The 27,270-nt window shown below is 36.7% G+C and overlaps 1 protein-coding gene and 1 long non-coding RNA gene across 21 annotated transcripts in view; one reads left to right on the forward strand and one right to left on the reverse strand.

Annotated features, from left to right (window-relative positions):
• dlg2 (discs, large homolog 2) overlaps window positions 1–27,270 on the forward strand; it is a 229,330-nt gene that overhangs the window by 86,569 nt on the left and 115,491 nt on the right. For 13 of the 20 annotated variants that reach the window (XM_082157144.1, XM_082157163.1, XM_082157161.1 and 10 more), the window contains 3 exons: window positions 3,424–3,507; window positions 4,002–4,163; window positions 6,314–6,373. In XM_082157144.1, coding sequence (XP_082013270.1) covers window positions 3,424–3,507; window positions 4,002–4,163; window positions 6,314–6,373 — 306 coding nt within the window. Of the gene's footprint in view, window positions 1–3,423; window positions 3,508–4,001; window positions 4,164–6,313; window positions 6,374–26,132; window positions 27,066–27,270 lie in introns of those variants that run through there. The other 7 variants (XM_082157164.1, XM_082157159.1, XM_082157147.1 and 4 more) reach the window with 3 other exon arrangements.
• On the reverse strand, window positions 22,457–24,170 carry LOC309488820. The gene is made up of 2 exons (XR_014202286.1): window positions 24,090–24,170; window positions 22,457–23,193 (listed from the first exon to the last, which is right to left on the reverse strand). It is a non-coding gene; the product is annotated as an uncharacterized lncRNA (long non-coding RNA).

Genomic DNA, 27,270 nt, shown 5'->3' on the forward strand with positions numbered 1-27,270 from the left:
TTTGTGCAGCATTTTAAGGCAGCATCGTGATATATGTTATTTTGGTCAGATTAAAAGGCAGCATACATCTCTGAATGCATTGCACCAATCTTTGAGAAAAATACACTACTGTTCAAAAGTTTTAGGGTTAGTATGATTTGTTTCGTTTTTTTTCTTGAGAGAGCGAGAGATAAATGAATATTTTTATTCAGCAAGGATGCATTAAATTTATCAGAAGTTACATTTATAGTGTTACAAAAGTTTTCTATTTCAATTAAATGTTGTTCGTTTGAACTTCTATTCATCAAAGAATCATCAAAATATACCATGGTATCCACAAATGTTTTAATCAGCTTATGCAACATTGATAATAATAAGAAATGTTTCTTGAGCATCAAATCAGCATATTAGAATGATTTCCAAAGGGTCATGTGACAATGTAGATCATAGGAGCCGATCCCAAAATGGCCGACCACCTACAGAAAAAATATATATTCTCCATTCATTTTAACCAATCAAAAAATCGATTGAGAGTCGGGACCCTCTCTGATTGGTGGATCTCACATCGGGTTCTGGCGGCACAATTCTACCATTATATTTAACATTACAACCTGACACAAAAGCTTGTGCTTTCTGTTTTTGGCACAGTGATAAATCGCATTTTAAGTAATTATCTCCCAAATCATCAGTTAAGTTATTCCCAGCGAGAGAGCACTCATGGAAAGAATGTGTTTTTGTTTGGTTGGTAATGTACCTGTAGGCTATTTGCAGTTTGTGTGTTTCTCTTCGCGAGTATGCGCAAGTTGAATTCTTAATTCTTAATTATACACCAAGCATAATTTATTATTGAGTAATGAGCATTTTTATGTTTTAAGGGGCATTTGTTGCGTGTCACCTTGCTCAGTCCAGTTAGGCCTATCATTTGCTCATGGAAACAGGTGAATAAAGGTGGTTATATTTGGTCAAACCTGGTTCTTCGGGGGTGTTTAAGGATGTTAAGCACCCTCAAAACACGAAAGCAAGAGCACCCTCAGTTGATACTGTAATAATATCATATTGGCGAAACTGATTTGATAAAGGCCCAAGGCGCATTTCTGGAGAACATCTAATGTTTCTATTTACAACTTGTTTTTGCTGCGGTGAGCAATGTAGTAAATCACAAACATGTTTGTTGATCTCCTGAACGCAATGGCCAATCAGAGCTGTTTAATTTAGTCAATCCACTCACCGCTCAAAACATCTGAGTTTTTGATCAGTGAGTTCTGCACGCTCCCGATTTCTCTCATTAACAAACAAAGTGTAGACACGATGTAAATAAGAGATTAATTGTGAATTGTAGACAATTATATTGATTATAACAGAACTTTGTGAGATCGTGATGAACTGAGACTAGTGAAAGGTTTTTTGTGATTATAAAGGGGGTGCTCTTTGCATGCTTTCGAAGCTATATAGCCTACAATCAATTGAATAAAAGTTTTGTTTTTCATGCTGCTAAGAGCATAGACATAATTTCAAGAGGACTGACGGTTTCAAAAGTTTCAAAAGTGAAAATATAAATACAGGATTCGTACTCAAAATTGCAATGATTGACAGTCATAATCATGGCATGGGACAAAAATTTGGCATGTAAAAATAGATACGTATCAAGCAATTTGAATGCAGACTAATAGATAAATAGAAACATTTTCGTATCAAAATATCCAATTATTTATAAAAGTCATTACTTTAAATAATCTTAAGTTTCTCACTGTGCATTGCTATTATTGTTATGGTGCAGCTGTTGCTTACACATTACATCTGCACTTTACTAGAGCACTCTCACTAATTTCAGAAGCACCCTTAGTGATTTGATTCTGGAACTGGACCTGTATTTAGTTGAAGTATTTGCACTTTAAAGTTTCCAATTTAAAAAAAAGAAAGAAAGATGTAAGTGCGTTTCTCATCACGCGCACATGTGCCGACTCCAGTTTTTTGAAGGGTCGTGTACGTCCAAAAATGGAGAGAAATGTTGCTAAAAAATGTTATCAGCCTATTATCAGTAAGAATGCTGCCTTAAAAGGCTGTGAGGTGTAATACTGGGTTTTGGAACTAAGTGATGATGTTCTTAAATTCTAAACTGACAGAAGGTTCTAAAACACTTCTATGTTGCAACATTCTGAGGATTAGGATAATGAGAAGCACTGTAACTCAAAGCACAGCCCACCTCTGTGCTTAATGCTAGTCAGAAAGGTGTAGGATAATTACTCTGTGCAGTGTGTGGAGTCATATCATCAGAGAGAATTAAAGCTCTCATGTTCTTTGCGGGTGGGCAGGTGCAGCCTGATTCCTGAAATATGATTATACTCAGTTATCTCCATAGTGTGATGTATTCTCTGTCATGCTGATATTTGAGCTTTTTTGATTGCAGAAGTGGTGATTATGGCTCTCTACTCGTAACTAATGTTTTTACATTACATTTGTGGATTTTCGCCTTTATCTATAGGGACTTGCATCAGTTGCATGCATTCCCTGGTAATGTTAGCTCCATCTACAGTTAGAGCTACAGGAATGAAGGCTCCAGTCATTCATTTAATTTAATTGTATTATTCATTTTTTGTTTGCAGCTACACTGTGTGAGAGCCTTTGTCCCTCAGAAGAGATTTTGTTTTATTTTTAAAAAGCACTTTTGAAGATTTTGTTTTATTTTAATTTTTGAGGACCATCTATTTTTCCTCCCTCTGTAGAACAATTAGAAATTAAAAATAGTACATTTGAGTTGGAAAGTGTCTCATTTGCCATCCAAATTAAAGGCAAGATGTTGGCTTTCAAACGTAACATGGATTGTAAATTGTAATTCGTTCGATCGCTGTGTATTTATGTGTGTGTGTGTGCACGTGAGGTTGTATGTTTTTGTTGGTCAAGGCTTCTTCCCTTATGTTTAATTTTTGGTCTACACTACTGTTCAAACGTTTGGGGTCAGGACTTTTTTGTTGTTGTTGTTTACTTGTTTTTCAGCAAAGATGCATTCAATTGATTAAAAGTGACTGTGACATTTATTCTGTTTATTCAAAATTCTGTTTCTTTTGAAGTTAAGCAGCACAACTGTTTTCAACTGATAAAAATAAGAGTTCTTGAGCACCAACCCAACATATTAGAATGATTTCTGAAGGATCATGTGACACTGAAGACTGGAGTAATGGTGCTGGAAATTGAATTTTGCCATCCCAGAAATTAAAATTATATAAAAACACCCATGTTAAATTGTAATATGTTGTGATATTAGATCAGTGGGTATTACTGTTTTACTGTGTTTTTGATCAAATAAAAGCAGAGACTTCTTTAAAAAGCACCAACCCCAAACTTTTGAACTCTAGTTTATGTATAATTATTTAAATGATTCAGCTTAACTGACTGTGATTGGTTGTTCACAGTTGGGCTCCTGTGTGTGTGTATGTGTACTTACAGAACAGGCCTCCAGCGGTACAAGGCTCGCAGCACCAAAGCCAATCTCCAGCATGTATGAATCCTGCCCTGATGAACTCCCCCTGGGTGAGACAGAAAGACAGGGGCCGCGCCGTACCAAATCCTCACTGTTTGTCAAGAACTGACGTGCTGCACTATGTTATGTCTTCATTTTACACATTTTCAGTGTTGTTTTCAGCTCAACTGAAACGGATGACCATCCTGCTTTGACCGCATGCAGAGCAAACTATTTAGAACTTCTCTCTCTAGATTGGAGCATGTCAGCACCAGCGCTTTGCTTTATCATTGCGTGTGCATGAGGTTGCTCACAGAAAACGTTAATCTTCATCATGCATCATGATTTCAGTCCTTCTCAATTCTTCAAATAATGAATTATGGGAGTTTTTTGGCTTGTTCATCTCACAGGTCACAAATCTCATTGGCTGAAGGTCATGTTTTAAATTGTGTTTGCAGCATTGTGCTCACAGTGGATTGTGGGTTTTCTTTCTGCCTTTTCTCATTTCATTCTCTCTGCTTTCCTCTGTTTCCCCATCTCTTCCTCTTACTTTTCCTGTGTACAGTACCGGTATCAGGATGAAGATTCCCCTCCTCTGGAACACAACTTCCCCCGGCTCACCAATGAAGTCCGAGCGCCGGAGCTGGTGCATGTGTCGGAGAAGAACCTTTCAGAAATCGAGAATGTGCACGGCTATGTTTCCCACTCTCACATTTCACCGCTTAAGGTAAGTCACCCTTTTTCAGACCATCCAATGAGTAACATGACACCCCTCTTCACATTGGTGTCTTTCTCCTCCTCTCTCTTTTCATTTGTGTGTGTGTGTTGATCTGGTTGCTTCTTTATGAGTGTTTAGTTTTCCATGTCACGTTTTCATTCCTCATTCATATAGTCATTTAAAAAGATCTAAATAGTATTATTATTATTATTTTTACATATTTGTTGAAAAGAGTTTGACTTGTAATTTAGACATGATTAGAAGAGTGCTTTAGGTTATGGATTAGTGTTCATTATAGTGGTAGCAACGTGCTCGTGCTGTGAAATTTTTTTTGATAAAAATGATCATTAAGTAATAATTTGTGGAGAGAATCTTTAATTTGTGAAAGTACAAGAGGTTGTAATCAGAAATGTAATGTTGTAAAATGACTTCTCAACACTAGATGGGGCTCAGTTGCTAGTTTAAAAAGCAGGCTGACTTTGGCTGAATTATAGCGCTGTTTGACTCTGGCAGTTTTATTCTCTGAGTAGAATGAATGATATTAAAATACAAATCTTATTTTGTGGTATATTTGTCAGATGCAGCAAAATAATCAGTAATAATTATTAATATATATTGAACTTAGGTAACGAATCTCTGTTTCAGATTATACATACTAATCCTAGTATAATTACAGTTCATTAGTATGATTACAAATAATTCTAATATGTTGATTTGGTGCTTAAGAAGCATTTCTTATTATCAATGTTGAAAACAGTTGTGCTGCTTATATATTTTTGTGGAAACCGTAATATATATATTTTTTAATTCATGATTATTTGATGAATAATAAGCCCAAAAGAACAGCATTTGAAATGGTATTTGTTTGTTTTGTAACAATGTAAAAATCTTAACTGTCACTTTTAATGGATTTCCAAAAAACAAAAACAAAATCTTATTGACCCTGACTTTTGAACGGTAGTATATATTTGTGGTATTTAAAATTAGTTAATTAATTACAAATATGTTTACTGCATTGACAATTGTGTATCAATTCATTGGATAATTAATAATGTTCCATCAAACATAGATTATCAAATAGTTCTCACATAAAAACAAACATTGGATTTGTGCCCCTGTGCCCTTTTTTTAAGTGTACTGTTTTCATGAAAAATGCCAGATAAAGAACAGAAATGTGTTCTTTTAAAAATGCCAGATAAAGAACACATTTCTTTATTCCACAATTGAAAGCTTTTGTTGCTGTTTTTCTGTGATCAGATATGACCCTGCTGGAGTCACGCTCTGTGCCAGAGAGACATTAACAGCCTGCGCCTCATCTGATTGTCTGCAGATGATTCAAAAGCTCTGCTTTTATTTGATCTGAGGGAGTGTATGATTTTATTCCAGTCCAGAGTGTATAGACCTGTCTGAAGCATTAGGCTCATCAGAATTCTGCGCTGTCATCTCTTGTGTAGACAGTGTTTTAAGATCTCAATCTTTCTGTTTTGCCAACAGCCATTTCTGCCCCAGTCACATAACAACCTCTGTCTACCGGCATGATTTCTCAGAGTTGAATACGCTCAGGTGCAGGATATTACTTGTCAGTAGAACTAAATAAATAAAAAATCACTGACTTATTCCTCTCACTTCCTGTTCCACAGAGCCAGGTGAAAGCATTGTTACACACAAGACGTGTTCTAACGTTCCATCTGGGCTATTTTTAAATAGTTGATTTATGCACACAAGCATCAGACAGACGTCTTTAGTCGCATTCTTGCTGGTTTTTCAGCAGCTTGCGCCATGAGCGGTGCATTTTTAAGATGGCGTGTCAAGTTAAATGCAGTTCAACTTTTAAAAAAGCATCTCCATGCATTCAGTTTCGATATTCTCCATCCAGCTGTTTTTGAAAGCAAGTGCACAGTGTGAACTGCCTTTTAGATTGCTTTTACCAGTGGTGTGTATCGATGGTCGGAAGGTTGTCTTAGGGGGTCAGAGCTAAAATAACCTTAAAATCAAAGCCTCATCCTACCATCTTTTTTCTTTCTTCTTTCTTCTTCTCATGGTTCATGCAGTATTTCTGTGTCTTCTTCATCTCTCATCTTGTCTCTTCTGCCTCTCTCTTCCTTCACTGAGTGCAGCCGACTTGCTGGTGACGCTCTTTTGTGTTTTCTCGCTTGCAGCCTGCGCTGGTTACCCGGTTTGATCTAACATACCCAGGGGTGACCGCAGCAAACTACCTGGCAAGTTTGTGATCTTTATTTTGAATGTGTCTTTTCCCTCCCGTTACTTTGTTGTTCTTGTTGTTGTCGTTGTCGCCGTGGTGGTTGTTGTTGTGGTTCATCCGTACTCAGGAACATTACGTCTGTGCCAATGTTCCGAACCGTTTTGACATCCGCATGAAATTCTTCAGAGGGCCTGAATAACAGACAAACAGAACCTCCCTTTGAAGAAAGCCATTTGTGCAGTGAAATCACATTTATTTTCTCCAAATATGGTTCACGCGAATGAAATCAATTTATGTGATAATCGTCTTTTTGATTATTTTACCTGTGATGTTTGTTTCGTGGTAAATATGTCGTTCAGTGTGATTGCTGCTGATATTTTGATGTTTATTGCATATGAGGTACACAGACCTTTTGAAAGAAGTCTGTGTGGGGTTGTTAGTGTATGTGTGTAGGTGTGTGCAAATGTGCATCTTTACAAGATCTTCCAGTTCTTGCATTAGCAGTTAGTGATCATACACAGTCTGTATGGCAGGCACAGTTTGTGCCACACTTCTGGTATCACTCTGTCTTATCAGGCCTTCCAGGACTACTTGTATGCACACACACAAAAGAAAACACACACTTACACACACTTCAACCGTTTTCTCTGCCTCTTCAGTCTGTTAGTTGTGCTAATGCTACGGCCTCAGTAGACCGTCACCATGACAGCCTGTCCTCTCCAAGTCTCCCCGCTCACGCCAGGGACGCTCTGCCGAAAATTAGCTTACAGCTTCAATGTGTAGATCTGTCACACCTCAGGACTGAATGAGGTACAAGTTAATCCTGAGAAAAACAAAAATGCTAGCAGACATTCTTGCATCAATTTTGAGGTAATTCAAATTATTATTTGATTAATATTTGATATATTATACTTTTTAATATGAAATATTGTTTTAAATATTTTTATTTATTTATTTTAAATGTAAATAATACTGTGTTTTTAATCTGATATATTTTAAATATTTTAAATTATTCAATAATATAATACTACTAATATTAAATAATATTTTTAAATTAAATTCTGTATTTTAATTTATTCAATATATTTTAAATATGGAAGTGAATGGAAAACAAAGTATAGTATGACCGCATCTTTAGCCTCAGACGGCGCATATTCATGCTCCATTTGATGCATAGCTAAACAGCTAAAGCTTTCAAAAAACACTAAGATTCAATGTGATTAGCTGGATTTAGTAGTAAACAAGTAAACAAGATACTCTTGAGCACAACTGTATTGCTCCCAGGGTTACATCAGATTTTTGAATTATCCATCTCTAAATTGTGGTTGGTTGTTTTACATGTTGAGCAGATGACTTTTTCCTATCTAAGGGAGCAGTTCTTTGCCAGAATAAGTTAAGGGACCAGATTTGGTCAAGATTTTGTCAATGGTCAAGGTCTGTCTACACGACACTAATAGAAGCTCTCAGTCTTGATGCACTCTATCCAACAGCCAAACTTGTTGATTAAAACACCATTGACTTTCTCTCCGTGTATATTCTAGCCTTGCTGTCCCCTCGTGGCTCGGAGAGAGTGAGTGTGAGACTTTTATGCCAAGAGGTGAGCGAAGAAATGTAGCTCCATTATTCTCCCTGAATCACTGCAGGGCTAAACATTGTGAATCAGCTTGTACACCCGCCGCCTGTTTTCAGCCTCAGTCCTCCTACTGAAAAGCTGTTTTAACACAAAGCACTAATTGTACCGCTGCACAAGACGGGCGTCTCAGAAGCTTGACAGTCGGATGGGATAATATCGATCCTCAAGCCGCGTTATTGAATAACAGAACAACCAGAAAGGACACGCACCTTCCAGTTGAGATATTAGCCATCCACTAGTCGAGGAGGCGAGCAAACATCTGTGGTTTTAATGAGCAGAGCTTGGCAGGGGGGAGGCATGATATTTATTAGCAGAATCCGTGTGATTGGAGAGCTCTTTTCTTCCCGAGAGAGAGCATCTCAGAAAAGTAGTGAGAGACAGGCTCAGGGTTAATGGTGATTGTTTGGTTATCTCTCCTCCCTGGTGAAATGATTACTTCAGAGTCAGGGCTCTGTGTGTGCCCAGGTCGGAGTAAAGGACCAGGCTTGATTGTCTGGGAGATGAGCCTTGGGTGGAATTAGAGATCAGGCAATTACCTTGAAAAGGAAAGAGGAGAGAGGAGGAGGAGGAGGTGGAAGGCGAAGGAGAGAACAAAAAAAAAAGGAAAGGAGAGTTGTGGAAAGACCTAAATTCATTAATTAATCGCAAAATTGGTTACTGTTAAATCCGTATCAAAATAATATAACCCACCTGCCAACTGGAAGAAATATGTTAAAGTACTTTTAGCAGTGTTTCTTTGGACAAGTGTCTCGATACATCCCCCCATATTAAACATTGTTGCAAAAAGTGTGACTAAAAAGGTCCATTATCTATTGTCAATAGTGTAGAAATTTCACACAGCAGCAGCGTTATTTTTGTATTTTGTGTATACTATTATAGTATTTATTAATATTTTGAATTTTTATATTTTCAGCATCTACATAGCGATGCCATACCTCTCACAACAGCCGTATCTCTGTTCATATTCAGCATGAGTGGCACTATTTTGCCGCGGTTGTGTTTCAACAAGTGCAGAATATCAGCCACAGCCAGGCATTATTTTCCCAGCGCATGTAACGTGAAGTCAAGGAATTTAAATTTGCTCCATTAGCATACTAATTGTTTTCAGGTCTTCTCATTTTTGTCACATCACTTTAACTAAAGCGCTTATGTCTGTCCTGAAGCATGAGCTTAATGAAATTGGCTCCGGGGTCTTATCTTTTTTAGAGATGAACTCATTAGTCTGTTTTGTTTTGAAGGGGTTTTAGGAGTCAGGTCTTGTGATGTTTCCAATGGCATACACACCTTCACACACTCTCAGAGAGGAAAGATTGAAGAGTGTGTTTGGAGAGTTACAGGAGAGTAGGCTATGTTGTTTTTAAATGTAGTGTGGACAGAAAATAGTCCTTTTCATTGGTTTTGTTTTGCCAGTGTGGGATTTCCTTTCATGAATAGACTCTTTGAGGCCTATTAAGAAGCACTTTACCTCTTTGCTTATTGTCAGCTGCTGCTTATGTGAGTATATCATTTCTGCACCTCTATCATCAAATATTAGATTATTTAGGAAAAAGTTCTAAATATCCTGTTAAATTTATGATAAATTGTGCAACTCAGCTTGGAAGTCACTGTAAAAATATGGTGACAGTGTTTCAGGTATTATGGGATGGCATTCAAATATACATGTGCTTGTATATTTTACAGCTTGTAATCATATATTTCATTATGTGGTAGAATGTTAATATAACAATCTACGGTTTACCTTCAACTATAATCATATGTGATGTGTCATGCAGGGAGTTCTGGGAATGTCCTTTTACTGTTTTTCACTATAAATTATACAATAATTAATAGATTTACTTGCAAAACAATAAATTGTACAGTATAACATATATAATGTGATGTTACACCATTTAGAATTTTTCACTCTGTATGGTAAGATAATTTACATTTAACCAACTAATAGGTTTTTACAGTAGCATTTTTTTTCTGTAAAAATTACAGTGCCGTTTGGACAGACTCTTTGGGTTATCCGGGGCTCTCCAGCTGGCGGCTGTAACACTGGTAGTACATTGTACATTCTGGTAGAACATTCTCTTTTTTAGCTTTATTATAACTTTAATCATAGATCCTGTTGCTGACCTCAAACTTGTTTTATGGTATGTTTAACAGTTGAATTAGTAAGAAATGTTGAAAATCACTCTGCAGCCATCTTGAAAGAAAATAATCATGTACTTGAATAAGCTGATAGGTGCTTAAATTAAAGGTGGAACTTCCTTATCTACAGTGTATTCACCGCATTGATACTTATGTTTCGTTCTCTAATAATATGTCTGTATATATAATATGTATCTAACATAGCTTAGCTCTCTTTCTTTCACACAAATGCTGAGCAAGGTCATTCTTAACCAAAGCAAACATGGCGATATGAATACTAAACTGTCTCCATAACTGCAGATTAAGGAGACTGGGGATTATAAGAGAACATATCTAGGCGCCCTGATCAGTCCTCGCAGACTGTTTGAAATGCATCCTTCAAGCCAAATGCAGTTTTGAAAGTAATATGATTTTTTTTTAATGGTGATGAAATGTCTGTTTGGGCCAAATCAATGTTGAAAAGTGAGTATTTTGAACTTGACTGTCACTATGTGACTATATTGATTTGTCTCAGTTATTGTAGCAAATCCCAGCATTGATGTTTTATAGACAGGATACATGCTATTGTGTTCTCCCATCTTAAAGTTTGTCTTCTTTTTTTAAACCCATGAATGCAGTCAGATCGTGGCAGTTGCCTGGTAACAGATGTGCCCGACTGAAATGTTTTTAATAATCAGACCCACGCTTGAGTCTGACCTTGTTATTGTGTGTGTGCGTTTGTGTGTCTGTGTGTGACCTTCACCCTGTATCTCTAATGAGTGTAAGTAGCTCTAACAGGGTTATGCTGCACTGCAAGTGCTAAATGACAGAGAGAATGTGAAGTGTGTTTTACTGACAGGTTTTCGGAGACCTTCAGGACCCGATGCACAGCACATGTTTATGTTGTTTCTGCTCAGCTGATTATATGTCTGCCCACCATGTCATCCTTTTTGAAATAAAAAAATAATAACTTGAGAGATTGTTGCTTTTTTTTCAGAGTAACGACTACCTGTTCATATTTGTTGATCACATGCTGGGGCATACCATAATGACTTTTAGAAATGACAAAATTCGCCCAGATATTTTAAAGAGGTTTGTTTAATCCTGACCTCAGTGTTAATTAAAAAAATACCTAGTCACATTTTACAATCAAGCAGTCGATTGTTTTCACAGTGGGCTAAACGAACACTTAAACTGTGAAATGAAATCCCACTGTGACTAAGGCTACCTACTTACGGCCACCTTTCAGAAAATGATTTTTTTTTTTTTTAATCATTTAAATAATAAAATAATGTATGAATTTATGAATAGCAAATCGTTTATGAATATTCATAATCGAAACCATGCCTGTCACATTTTGTGCACTTGAGCTACTGACAGAAAGTAAACTCCCTCTAAAGAGAAGTTGTCTTGGGGGAAAAAAATCATAAATGTCTGAACAACAGTGTTATTTTATTATTATATTTATTTATCATCAAAATTATATAACTACACAAGCGTGATGCATTGCAGACTGACATTCCAGTTTGATTCCTTACAATTTAGTGTTAGGTACTGAACATTTTAATGATCCATATTAAGATTATAACATTTTTAACCAAAGCATATTTAACACTGTAAATCAGAAATGGCAGCTGTTTTCTCCTGCTGTGTAAACGCAGCCACTTTTCAGATCTTTTTTCTTTTCTTTTTTTTTTTTCATATCACATTACACTGTTCTGGTGAAAAATAAGAGGACTGTAGGTCTTCTAAGGTCCAAATCTCTTCCTGTCCTCAACCTTCTGTATTTTTCTGACTTGAGAGCTCTTATCTGCCTCATTCCCCTTCTGCTGTGCACTGCTCTGCTGTTACACTTCCTGATTTGTCAGAGTGTCTAAAGTCTCGTCCACCTTTAATCTCCCAGAGTGCACCTGGAAACTCAAGTTTAGCTTGATCAATGCACACCTCACAGCTTTGTTAAAGCGAGAAATGTATTGTACAATGCACTTAAAACTATTTCCCAGCCACAGTAGCTGCTTTTAACAATGAGTCATTGGTAGTTTATATAGAGCACATGAGTCTTTCCTGTGGTTCAGGTGATTGCTGGGGATGGGCTGTTGCATTGGTGATATAACTCAGTTTTAGTGCACTTTAAAGCAGCTCAGTCACTGACTGAGAGAGAGAAAGAGCACTCCTGGGTCCCTTTGAGACATATCGTTTGTGTAAAGTACACAAACGATGGCATTGCAGCACCATGGAGAGCTCAGTGTGCATATGCATGTTGGCATCTTAAAGTGGCTTCCCAGTGCTTCCTTTCAAACCTGACAGGGCACAATAACACACTGCAATTAACACCCCAAATTACCCACCACTGGCTGGAAACCAAGAGAGAGGAGCAGTCGGAAGGAGAAGACAGCGAAAACTGGAAGGGAGGGCAATGGAGGTTGCGTTTCAGGCAGAATCCATTACACAATAAGGCCTCTAGAGAAATTGATTTGCTATTAGAGGGTAAATGCATATGGCAGGCGGTGGGAGATTTCCTGGAAGGGGCAGATTCCGAGCCCTCTTCCCGTGATCCTTTACAAAACCTTGATGGAACTGCCATCTGCAAAATTGTGTCTAATTTGATGTTGATATTTCAGCATGCACTGAATAAAAGTATACCTTCTGCTCTTCCATTTCAGATGGATCAAAGGCAATTTAAAGAGAAGCGTCTCATTTGAGGCTCTTAGCCTCACACTTTCCATCTGTTTCCTGTTAACACTTGCGGAGGGAGGCAGAATTATGTCCCTCTCACATGTTTCACGAACATTTGCCAATGCGTTCAACTCTTTGGGGCATCAATTTTACAAAATGTTTGACTTTGACCTACTTTATCATTGACTTTTTGAAGTGCAGAGCAGACAATGATTACTAAGCATTTGGTATGACGTATCATTGCGTGAATGGTGCTGTTGTATAAAGATACAGATCAAATTGAGATACAGATTTCTCGAGTTCAGTTTCAGTTATAATCACAATCTTAAAAAAAAATATATATATATATATATATATATATATATATATATATATATATATATATATATATATATATATATATATCATACAAATTCATATAAACTCCCGTTGAAATGTTCTGGGGCCAGTAAGATTTCTTAATGTTTTTTAATGAAATCTCTTATGCTCACCAAGGCTGCATATATTTGATCAAAAATATAGTAAAAATAGTAATAGTATGAAATATTACAATGTAAAATAACTGTTTTCTATTTTTTTTTTAATGTAATTTATGAATTTTCAGCAGCCAGTCTTCAGAAATCATAGCATTATTTTTATTGTTTTAAGCTATTTTATTTTTAAATAAAATTGATCAGTTTTAGTATTATTTCTTATTTAAATTAGTTGCCAAGGCTACATTCCTAATTTGGCATCATTTCTAATTAAACAACTTTTCTTTAGGCAACATTTCTAATTTAAGCTCAAGTTTTTTTTCTTCTAATATTTATATTTTAATTTATTTCAGCTTTATATAAATTAACAAAAATGTTTTTAAAATAATTGTAGTTATATTTTTAGTTAATAAAAATACTGTTTTGTAACTTTGTAAAGGTCTTTACTGCAATTTTTTTTAAAGTGTTCATTTCTTTCAAAAACTTTTTAATGGTTGTGTATATACAGTATATATGTTTGTGTATTTTTAATATTTGAAAGTATATTATAATTTTTTATGTCCACTGCTTTTTCTTCTTTGCAGTTGTCTCCTAGTGCTATACGGTCATAGCCTGACTACGTCAGACTTCGTACTTCCGCTCAATTTCATTTTGCTTCTGTACGCAGTCTGAGACAGCGTCATAGCTTTCCGTTTTCCTCCGGCCTGAAAACAGCCGGCCAATCAACGAACAGAGGGCGGGCTGAGAGCCGTGACGTAGACGCTGATTGTACCATGGATGCGTAGATTTACTTCACATGTTCACTCCGGTATTTCGCTCGATGGTTTTGTTTTCGCATCATACATGTGTTTACAGTGGAAGTTAGATGCGGCTGAGCCTGCGGATAACACACGTCATAACCAAACGTTATGTGATTGGCTTGCGGGTAACCAATGATTTTAAACTTCAGACAAGCGCCCCCAAACCCCCCCGCGAGAAAGAAAACGCTTTTCAATTATGCCATGCTCTGGCTACGAAGCAAAGCAAAGTAGCAGAGTTTGGTATTACCAGGCTAATACGGTCACAGTGTTAGATGCAAATTGAGATGGTGTTATAGACAGGACAGTAGGGGGTAAGAGGGACCTGCCGGAGTACGAGCTACAGATGACTTTGATGTGGACCTCTGTCAGAGCCTCTGCCCTTTATGTGGGCCAGGAATCTGTCCAGCCCACTGTATGTTCCTCATGCATACCAACACATCTATGACTGAACATACATTGTTCATTAATGCACATATGTATTTAGGACAGGACTTAATTTTATACCTAAATATTTGATTGTATTGTGAAAAGGGAGGGGGGTAATCGTGCACCAGTACATTATTCTTAGTAAGATCAGGAATGTGTATTGAGAAAGTAAATAGTATCTATTTGATCGTGACTTATATTTGTTTGATTATTTATAATTTCAGATGGGAATATGTCAGCTACACAGGCCATGGTTACGTTGCCATGATTCATCCTTGACATGACGTAACTCTGCATGTGGTGGACACGCAGCCATGTCTATAGAGTCAAGGTCATGATGTAGCTCCGTAATTTAACTGGGATCAATAGGATCGTATGGCTGTGTGATTCTGACCGCCTGACTCTGCTGAGAGACAAATACTGATCTGAATGTGTGTCCTCTTACTATAAAACTGATGTGCAATACACACATTTAATCTTATCCTTACAACCTTTCGAGTACAAACAGTCTGATCCATCTGCCAACAGCAATAACTGGGGGATTACCTAATGTTAATGCCCACTAATCAATCAATCAATCAATCAATCAATCTATCTATCTATCTATCTATCTATCTATCTATCTATCTATCTATCTATCTATCTATCTATCTATCTATCTATCTATCTATCTATCTATCTATCTATCTATCTATCTATCTATCTATCTATCTATCTATCTATCTATCTATCTATCTATCTATCTATCTATCTATCTATCTATCTATCTATCTATCTATCTATCTATCTTTCTTTCTTTCTTTCTTTCTTTCTTTCTTTCTTTCTTTCTTTCTTTCTTTCTTTCTTTCTTTCTTTCTTTCTATCTATCTATCTATCTATCTATCTATCTATCTATCTATCTATCTATCTATCTATCTATCTATCTATCTATCTATCTATCTATCTATCTATCTATCTATCTATCTATCTATCTATCTATCTATCTATCTATCTATCTATCTATCTATCTATCTATCTATCTTTCTTTCTTTCTTTCTTTCTTTCTTTCTTTCTTTCTTTCTATCTATCTATCTATCTATCTATCTATCTATCTATCTATCTATCTATCTATCTATCTATCTATCTATCTATCTATCTATCTATCTATCTATCTATCTATCTATCTATCTATCTATCTATCTATCTATCTATCTATCTTTCTTTCTTTCTTTCTTTCTTTCTTTCTTTCTTTCTATCTATCTATCTATCTATCTATCTATCTATCTATCTATCTATCTATCTATCTATCTATCTATCTATCTATCTATCTATCTATCTATCTATCTATCTATCTATCTATCTATCTATCTATCTTTCTATCTTTCTTTCTTTCTTTCTTTCTTTCTTTCTTTCTTTCTTTCTTTCTTTCTTTCTTTCTTTAGATTCTGCTTAGTGCCTCTTTCATAATTTCCTCAGGGCTCTGTCATGTGAAGGTGTACAGCCACATTTTCTACTGCCATCTCAGTGACTATCACCTTCAGATGAAATGTGATTGATTTCAGCATTTCGGCCATGAGTGACACATCTGAGCGAGAAATGATTTTACCCGTTCAGAAAGGGAAAAACTGTTTTCTGGATGCATGCTTTGAATCTTAATGTGTTTGTGTGTACAGTCGGATTGTGATTGTTGAGGGGTGTGATAAGTGCTTAGAACGTATTTTCAGGATGAATTATGGAATATCTTTTATGTTTACCTTGTTTCCTATTCTTAACAGAACGGCCATTTCAGCCGCCGTCCACATTCACGCGTGTTCCTGAGACAGCCCTGACCTTATTATTAAACAAGTTGTGGTCTCAAAGCCACCATCCCAATTTGACTTACTCCATAAAGCCTTGTTTAATGGTTTAATGGTCTGATTGAATGACCCCTCAGTCTGCTGCTTCTGATGGTCTCTGTTTTGATGATGGAGTGTAGGGTCCTCTGACTCACTAAGAGAATCAACAACGGTGTACCGCTGGTTTCTTACGCACATCCCCTGTGGGATAGACCTATTATTTAGAGAATGCAATGCCCCTCGGCCTATTTCCTAGACATGAACGGGCAGTGCAAGGAAATATCCCTGTGTACACGGAGCTCCCTGGTGTGCAAAAATCAATAGCTGCTGCAACGCATGCAGTCTGAAAAACGCACTACTGTTGCCCATTTATTACAGATGCGCCGCAGGATAATCAAAGCCAGATCTGATAATGAAGGAGCTCTGCTAAGGCAAGCATATTTCAGCACCAGTTGAAACGAAAATGAAGTTTCCAGTGGACCATAATTTATATATCAAACTTGTCACTTGAAAACCAATGTTACTCACGTATAGAGCAAAAGTAATACTACCCTGGTGTCTGTTTTCAGGCCTTCCCGCTTAGCTTTTCTAATATTAAAGGGATAGTTCACCCCAAAATGAAAATTCTGTCATCATTTACTCATTTCAAGTTGTTCCAAACCTGTTTACATTTCTTTCAGCAGAACAAAGAGACTTGAAACAAACAACTTGAGGTGCGTAAATGACAACAGAATCTTTATTTTTGGGTGAACTTTCCCTTTAACACAGGTCCTGAAGCTCTTGCCTGATCATAACCTAGTTTTTCCAGTGATATTCCTTTTCTCTTTTGTAATGTCTCTCCGCTATCTCTCTTTCTATAGTCTTTCTTTAAATCTCCCTTTTGCTCACTCTCTCTCCTCCCCAATCATGAGTGGACACGCCCCCTACTGCTGATTGGCTGCAAGTGTGTTGTGGCGCTTGGTCTGAACCACTTTCAACAGCATTTCTGAGAAATCACTTACTGCACCTTTAAGAAAGTAAAAGTTGCATGTACACTACTGTAAAGTGTAATTATTTCTTGTGAATGTGATGCATATATACAAGAGTTCCTTAACAATATTCTCTAATCAGCTTCCGTCAGAGGAGAATCAAGAGCTCTTTACTCTGCTCAGTCCTGGAATTATGTAACAATCATAATAATATGTAGCAGTTAGAATGTGAATTGAAGATGAAGTGCAGTAGTTATGTAACAAGCACAAGGTGTACAGGTGCGTCATTTAGCAAAATAGAGCCGTTTATTGATTCAATGCAGGAGAGATTTATTGCCTCAAATTCAATTTATTCTCAGTTATTATTCCTGCTTAGATGTCACTGTTTATTCTTTAGCTATAGAAACCCACAGGTTGATTAGATTTAATATCTGCTATACTTTTTAGTAATCATGAGGATATGGGGTCGAATCATGCTTAGCTCTCAGCTATAAACCCGCTTGATTAATCTCCTTATTTGAGAAGAGAATTTCACAATTTCACAGCTTTACTTTGTGTAAATATTTAACTGAATTAGAATTTGATGTATGAACCTGGAGCTATACATGTGGCTTTCTTCACATTCTCATGTATTCATTATCTTGAAACATGAGAAAGAAAATGTACTTGTAAAATTGTGCCCAGCAGAGAATAGCCTATTTATTCCTGCTCAATAACCTGTTCTGTTTTGCCCCTTATTATATCTCATTAGAGCTTTCTACTATATTTTTCTATGCATGTGGCTTTTTTTGCCACTCCTTTAATGTGTTTTGCGTCTTTAAGGCATACTCCAATGTTTTTGTACAGCTCCATGCTGTCGAAAGAACATCAGTGAGTAACATCATGAGTCAAGGCTTCCGTAACTCTGTAGCGCCTCCACTCACCCCCACACGGGGCGAATCATAGCCCTCCTTCATTGTTGATCCCACACCACCCTCATGTTAACATTTTGACGTATTTGCTGGCTGAAAGAGCTCTCTCTGCCTGCTCAGATCTCAGTGCTCCCATTTTGATGTAGTAGAATTCACTTTTTACCACCATAATGTACAGTTAGCCTAAAAAAGGGTATGATTCAGATCTACTATTATCGTCGATAGATGATCTGATGGCTCTTATCAGTGCATCCAGGACTGTGAGCTACTCTAGGAATGGTTGAAAGAACCTCTGGGATTTCAGAGGCTATGTTCATTTACTTTTGCTGATGAGTGCATTTCTGTGAATGTGACGTTGTCAGCGAAGACGTTCGGTGATGTTGAAATGGAGCTCATTTGCAGCATGTGAAAACGCATGCTGGGGTGTGATGGGAAGCGGAAGGAAGAATAATGAAATCTCTCCTCCTGCCGTAATACTCGCACTTAGCAGATCAGTGTGAAATATGAGTGTCTTACAAATATGAGGGCTGACCATTGATCTGTGTGTCAACTGGGTGTTAAAAATGATAGCTCTTGAAAAATGTAAAGCATTCTTATTAGAACTAAGCAGTACAAAAACATTACCAAATGATGGTTAATCACTATAGGCAAGTACAATTTATAATTTATCATGACTTCATGGCTTCATCCAATGATTTAGCAGAGGTTTCATGGTTTGATTACAAACAGTACAATCAATATACGGTACAACATAACAAGAGGGTCTCTTATGCACACCAAGGCTGCAATTATTTAAACAAAAATATTGTCTCATGATCCTTCAGAAATCATTCTAATATGCTGATTTGATGCTCAAGTTAATTTTTATTATCAATGTTGAACAGTTGTGCTGCTTAACGTGTTTGTGGAAATGGAATGGAAAGTTCAAAAGAACAGCATTTATTTTAAATAGAAATCCTGTATTTACTATCACTTTTGATCAATTTATTGCATTCTTCTTAAATAAAAGTATTAATTTCCTTTAAAAAAAATAATCACCCCAAATTTTGAATGGTAGTATAAGCCATTCCTAGGAGGTAAATATTATTTCTCAGTGGTTGCTAATAGCTCAGGAGATTTGATGTCCAAATAAAATCAAGACTGTCCATAGTTGCTTTCATAATACCTATTTCATAATACATATTCCTGTTTTGTGTGTGTGTGTGTGTGTGTGTGTGTGTGTGTGTGTGTGTGTGTGTGTGTGTGTGTGTGTGTGTGTGTGTGTGTGTGTGTGTGTGTGTGTGTGTGTGTGTGTGTGTGTGTGTGTGTGTGTGTGTGTGTGTGTGTGTGTGTGTGTGTGTGTGTGTGTGGAATTAATTGGTGCTCGTTATTCCAAAGAAAAAAGTTTATCTTTAATTTATAATAAATAAATAAATAATAATAAAACCCATTCCACCTCTACAATTTTTAATATTTGGAAGTACGTGTTGCAAATTCCATTTCATGTTATCTTTGGCCTTGTCCACACTAATACATTTTCGTTTGAAAATGCATCTTTTTTTCTTTCGTTTTGGCCTTCTGTCCACATTGAGACAATGTGTGACAAATTGAGACAAAATAATGAAGCATTTTTAGTCATGTGACTCATATTGTACCGATAGATATGTATGCTTATACCACTATTGTGTCAGTTACGTGCTATTCATTTTCACACTGTTGCTAAAGATATGTTACTTTGTACACTTTCATATCTCAGTCCTGGAAAGAATTAATGTACTCGCCATTGCTGTCCTGCTGCAAAACATGAGAGCTGTTGCGTTTTAGACCAAACGTATAATAGTGACTGAGTGGACGCATCAGTGAATGGTGAGATATTTTGCTAAACAAAAATTATTCTACCAGGAGTATAGTATGAAAACTTAATGTCTGTCCTGTCCATATCATCTCAGGGAGCTTTTATGAGGTTTTACGCATGCGCTGTAAGATGAATTTAGTGTTTTCCTACCATGTGGATGAGAAACTTTTGGAAAACGCTTGAAAACGCTAGTGTGGACGGATAGCAGTTTGAAACTAATGTATCCGGATTAATGTAGAGACAGCCTTTAATGGGGTCCTCATTTATGCTTCATTAAGTATCATTGTTGTCTCTTACAATCCCGTAGGAGAGTTAAAAATAGAAACAATTGAGATAATTGTTAACTTTCAGAGAGTATAGAGCTGTAGAGTGAATGTGTAAAGCAGAGCCCAAAGTATTTGGTTTGAGTTCATATTAAGATCTCTGATTTTTGATTGCAGACTTTTGTATGTCTGAGCAAATCTGGGCAGTTTGTTGAGACCTTGTCTAACATTAGTGGACAGGTTATTGAGTTTCTTTCTTCTCAGGAGGAAGATTTCAGAAACGGGATACTTAAGCATAAGTCTCCATTTTGATAGCCAATTGATATGTTAGAGGATCCCAAAACATTTTAATCAGTCATCGTTTACTCACCCTCATATAATCCCAAACCTTAAATTTTTTCTGCGAAACACACAGTGTAAAAAATGTCTAACCTCCCCAACTCAAAATTTTCTAGTGACTGGTCACATCTAAATTTTTCATTTGGCCAAAGTGAAATTCTCTAAATTTAATTTGATCAATTGTTGCAATAGTCTGTTAACATTGGCTCAATGAGAAATAATACGTTGAACCAATATTTTTTTTTTTTTTAAACGTTTACCAAACCATGTTATTGGCCCAATTATATATTTTAAATTGTAGTAGCATTCTTTTTTTGTTTTACCTAAACAACAAATTTATATTGGTACATTTATATTAGTAAAGCAACTTTACTGTTGTTTATTCCCTGTTGCCCCAAAAGAAAATGTATTACATCATTATATATTAAACACTCAAGCCATTCTGCCAGTTTATTTAATAATATAATAGTTTATTTAATACATTTTATTAAATATACAACAGTATTGTGAAAATACCTTAAAATGGTAAATACATTGAAATGTTCTGCACAGTAGACCTTAAAAATCATGCATTTAAATTCAGGATTCTGATAAGATACGCAAAGCTGATGAATTGCACCTTACATTAACAAAATCTAATTTGAAAAACATCAATTATCTGTAAAAACATCAAAAAATACCATAACATGTAAGTAACTGGGGATTTTACTCACCCAGTGTTTATAGAAATTTCACTTAAATTTGAGTATTTCAGTACTTTGAGTTCACGAAACTGCAGCTTAACAGTTTAAACACTAAACATCTACAAATATTTGCTAAAGTGCAAAAATGTCAAAAACATCATAAAATGCAAGTAACTGGAGTGGGTTACTTCAAATGTTCAGTGTAACTTCACTTGAATTTTTGTTCTCTCACAAGTGGTACTTTGAGCTCATGAAACTGCATCTTAACAATTTATAAACATTAAACATCTAAAACATTTACAAATATTTGAAAGACCTAAAAAAAAAGAGAAAAAAAAGGAAATGGGAAGTACTTCAGGGTTACTTCACTCAGTGTTAAATGGTGAAAAAATGTTGATTGAGAGCAGATGTCCTTAAAATCACAGTTGTCACAAGAAAATGTGGCTTTCTCCTTAATGCCAGTCTTTGGATGTACCCTCCACAGATGTGTTTTTAAAGCCACAATTATTTTGAAAATACAAACACATTCTGGGTGTAAACAGGGAAAGGAAGTTGCATTAACTGACCAATGACAAATTCTGTAGTGCTTGAAAAGGATGTCTTGGTGATATGATGAAAACTTGCAGAAGCGGCACTGCATGGACTTCTTATGCTGAAAACCTGCAAAATAAATAAATGACAAAGCCGCCTTGCATCAAATAGCTGACGACAAGGGACAGAACATAATTTTTTTACATAACACTGCCAAATTTGATTCATTTATGTCTTTAAATCACATGCAGCAATATTTTTAACCTTAAAACATCTTAATGAATTTTAAATTCATGAGGATGTCTAGTGGCGGATCCTGGCAGTAACACCCTGGGCAACAAATGAATTGAAAGTCTTGCATATTCACGTAAAATAGCTTACTTCTGCATTGATAATAAGGTCGATACATTAGTGGATTACAGCAAACAAATTTGGTCCTCGTTCATTAAATTAATTAAATTAGTCAATTAATTAATAATGTCAATGTAATATCATCAAATAATACTACGTTTTGAAGTAACATTAGCATTAACCCCATTACCACTTTTTCATTTATTCAATAATTTAAAAATGTTTTGAAATGTTCGGTTTGTAGGTCTGTATTAATAACAATAATAGTTTAAAAAAAATTCCCTAGTTTAGAGGCTCCATAACTAATCTTGCCTAGGGCATTAAGTAAGCCAGAACCAACTGAGGATGTCACTTAAAATTATATAATGTGTTGTCCTCAACAAGCTAGTAACGTTACTAGGGGTTTCCCCTAGACTGGGTAAACCTAGCCTGATCTGCCAGCGATTTGATTTTGCCCTGCAGCTCAGGCTGGAAACCTGTACATTCATCTCACAAACTGGCTTATCCACCTGGCGCGCTATTGGCAGGTTTAATCCAATCCAATTCCGGCTCTGTCCAATTCCTTTTAAACTCTCGACGATGCTGAATGGCTTCTTTTTAGCAAACAAATCGCTCGAGTGGGTGTAAATACCACTAACTTTCATGTTTTTTTTTCGCATAACCTGCAAAAATCGCTCAATTCCATTGCTGCTTCTGCAAACCGCTGATCAACACGTTTAGTTACACATTTTCTGCCTGGAGTTTTCACGTCGCTCTGCAAAGTACGTCACCCAGATCGTTGGTCTGATTGGTTGAAGAACTATCCAATTGCTTACAGAGTCATTTGAACTATGCCCGTTGATTCCGCCTCTTGTGCAGTAGAAAATACATAGCAGACTTGCCAGACCAATGTTCAATCTTAAATATTGAGCTTGGTCTGGTGATAGCCAAACAAAATGGCAGACATCAACTTCGTAACTTATGCAGCCTGAATTACACTGACATATGTTTTAGCGCTCTCATGGCGGCTCTCAATAAAGCAACTTAACACAAAATTCAAGGTGCGGTTCGATACGATACACTTGTGTCACGGTTCAGTTCGGTACGTTTTTGATACAGCAAAAATAAAGAAATGCCAGAGAAATTTCCTTGATTTAATTTTTTTTCTTCTTTTTTTAAATTAAAACTAACATCATAAAGTATGATATTTTTTTACTTTGAGCAATTCTAGAGCTATAATTGACTCTTCTTAGGAGCATATAAAACAAAACAGCTCCTTGGAAAAAATGAAATGTAATATTGTAGTAGTTATAAACAAAGGTTTATTTTAGTTCAGATTAACATTTGAGGCCAGCAATTGTATTCATAATGTCAAAATTAAACCGACATAATGTTACTTGAAGGCATTATAGCCTACTATTCCTGCCAAACTTCCATGGTTGCAGTTAGTGTTACTACAGTAAATCCATGGTGAATGTTGCTGATCTGTGGACACTGGATAGTTCATTCACGGCACAATGTTTCTTCCTGGTTTCCACGTCAGCGCTGTTTGATCCGTTAATAAATGTTTCTCACTAGATATCGCAGTAATGTTATTACTTCTGTGGTGAATTCAAATGCTTTCTTTACTGGATCTCTTATTAGCGCTGTGTAGTAACAGTGTCGCATGATCACGATCGGCTCGCGCTTTAACCACACAATAACGAGCAGTTTCGTTCCGCTTGCATTACGTTTGCCATTTGATGTTGGGCAATGTTGTGGTCGCGCCGGCGTCTCTTACATTATGAGCGCGCTTGCCACGCTTGCCTACATTTGAAATAACGAAATTTTGGTCGGCAGGAAAAATGGTCAAACGAACCGTTTGGTTTAAAAATGCGTACCGAAAACCGAACCGAAAGCCTCGTACCGAACGGTTCAATACGAATACGTGTATCGTTACACCCCTACAAATTACATATCATAAGAGCTAACAGTATTTGACACAAATATGGAATGAACAAATATGCAATAACAACTCTTGTTAAATACTCCGTTTTCTTCAGAAAATGATACCTGGTGAGTCAGACCTACGATGCTGGGTTACATTGAGAAAAAAAAAAAAAGTTATAACAGAAAGGTATACCTTGTGTCTCATACATTTAATATAATCATAAAGTTCTATAAAATGATTTAGTTCAATAAATAGTAACTGAGAGATTAGTATGGCCTAAATTAGGTTATAAAATGCTATCATGAAACCAGCAAAGGCGTGAATTCACTGTTATTCTACAAAATACAATGTTATGTATGTAAAATATACTGTGTCCTAAAGTAAAACATTCGGAGAATCGTTCTAATTCGTTTAGCGAATGCTTATCGGGCGCGGTAATGTAATACCCCGGTTTTATGTTGAAGTTGAGAACTGCACTCAAATGAACACACACAAGACTTAATAAATAAAGAGTTCAGTACTCACCATAACTTAAATGATGGAAAATCTGTCTGGAAATGATGTTCTGTCGTCGTCCTCAGCATCGACTTCTCACTCTCCCGCGCATATACATTTGAATCCACTATACCATGGGTCACCAAACTAAGGCCCGCGGGCCGACTCAGGCCCGCCACCCCCCTTTGACTGGCCCCCCCAGCCCCTCTGCCCCCCACTACTTGAACCGGCCCTATGAGGCCCCAAAAGTCGTCATGGCCTATTTTTTTTAATTGCTTTTTGGAAAATAATAACGTCTGCATCTGGTATTTTGTTGATTTTATCACGTCGTCTATACTGATTTTGATTAATTTAAAATATTTTATAGGCCTATTTATTTTATTTTTATTAAGTGCTGCACACAATTATTATTAATATTATTATTAATATCAACAGGCCTACCTATAATTTATAATTTTTCACTCACCTTTGCCAGTGTCAATCACCTCAACTAGGCAGATGTTTCTTACCTTGACAGCTTTGATGTTATTTTTATTAGAAAATAAATAAATTGAATATCTGTGGTATTTCAAATTAAAACAAAGTGAGGAGACTCGATTACTACTTTTGCAAACCACTAGTAAAGATAAACAAATATGTGCCAGGAATCAAGTGTTGATATAGTAGTGGGGATGGCTGTGCCAGGCTAGTAATCTCTACTACACAATGAGGCCTGCTGGTGGTCATTTTGGTCTGGGTCATACAATTCTATGTTATACAGCTGACCCGGCCCCGGCCCCCCCCCCCATCACAGTCAGGAACGATAATGTGGCCCCCAGAGAAAAAAGTTTGGTGACCCCTGCACTATACCAATGGTTTCTCTCAGGCGCATGCGTATACGTTTAAAAAAAAAAATTTTTTACGTCCAACTGAAATCAAAATGGACCCTATTTACTTTGTTAGCGCATATTACTAGTCTTGTGGTGAACAATTAATCCGTGCAAGTTAAAACACAGAACATTTTTTTTTGGCTTCGTAATCTTTAATCAAAATCTGAAAATGCCCCTCCCCTCTGCATTGGAGGACCTTCCCTGATGACGTAGGTTTGACGGCTTGGTTTGGGAAACGCTTAACCACTCCCCTCAAATCGTTAGTCTGTAATGAGCGAGAGATGGAGAGGAGGAGCGCAAGAGTAAAACCCTGCCCTCTGTTCAATATTCCTTTTCACTGGGAAATACGTCACAGCACTGGAGAAAAGTCGTTTGCAACTTCCGGTTCACGCGGACTTTAAGGCTTGTTCGGCAAACACAGATTTTTCACTTCTACTTGATGGATTGGCTGAACACAATTTAATGTTCAATATGTTCAGTGAATATTTTTTTAACCTCAAGCTAAAATTACCACAATGTATCTTTTTGTAAGGGGATAATTAGTTGAAAGCAATTTGTTGAGTCAATATTTAATTGTCAATATCGAAAAATTTTCAAAATGTATATTTTTTTTACATTGCAAGAGAATTTTTTTTGAAGAATGACAGGAACCAAACAACATTGGAGTATTTTTTTTCATCATTCCACAGAAGAAAGGGGTGAGTAAATGATGATAGAGTTTCCATTTTTGGGTGAACTTTACCTTTAATTATATCTTGTTTGTGTTTTTTGTTCTTTCCAACACCATTTAATTTAAGTTGCTTGTTGTGGAATTACAGTACATGATACAATTATAGGTAGATTCCTGCATTGTTCAGTGACAGTAGCGGTCTCGCGAAGATGTGAATTTGAGTATGATCCAAAGCATTTCAGAAGTGTGAGGGATACAGCTCATGATTATCCTAACCGATGGCACAGACAGATTGTGTTTTTGGTCCCAGAGGAACCTCAGGAGTGTTAGATGATTTAGCCCAGTAGCTTGGGGAACCACATTCATCTCTCATACAGCCAGAAGAGCCCCTGAACCAGGCCCAGGCAGACTCATGTACTACTCCTCAGTGACAAGGGGGCTGTAGTGGCCCAGGGTCGCCCGTTCTGTTAGCACAGATTCAGATCCTGCACACGATACCGTCAAGGAGAAAGCCTACTGCTCGGATCTCCAACTGACAATATGTAAATAAACCTGCAGACAAGAGAATGGAGAAAAATTCAGTGAGATGTTAATGAGAAAGAGAGTGTATGTAAGATTTGCGACTTCTCTGAGCAGTCTGTGTCTCTTTTTGCCCTCCCTCCTTCTCCCTCACCTGCTCTAGGCTGAGTGTGTGTGTGTGTGTAGATTATTACTGAGGGGGGAGGAGTGTGAAGAGCATCTCTCTCTCTCTCTCTCTCTCTCTCTCTCTCTCTCTCTCTCTCTCTCTCTCTCTCTCTCTCTGACGCTGTGGCTGGTGACTCTTCCACAGTGTTTACTCATAATTCATACGGAGAGATTCCGCTCAGCCACACTATGTTTGCCTCCATTTGGTACGCCAAGAAGCTGGGACGCAGGCTGCTTCAGAATGCTAGGAAGGCTAAAATGCAGAAGGTAGGTGTGGGAGATTTTCATTTACTCCTCGTAGAGTTCACTCAGAAGAATATTACCTTGTTTGAAGTACTTCTTAATCCAAATTGTTTAACAAAAGGTGGATTTGTGGTTGGAGTATCATTAGTGTGAATATTGCTGTCAGGTTTGTCGTTTATTTTCATTAAAGTTTGTTAATGCTAAAAAGCGGTTGAGATTGAGTACCCCC

The sequence above is a fragment of the Leuciscus leuciscus genome (assembly GCF_965113295.1).
Source record: "Leuciscus leuciscus genome assembly, chromosome: 24".
In the NCBI taxonomy this organism is placed as follows: Eukaryota; Metazoa; Chordata; class Actinopteri; order Cypriniformes; family Leuciscidae; genus Leuciscus; species Leuciscus leuciscus.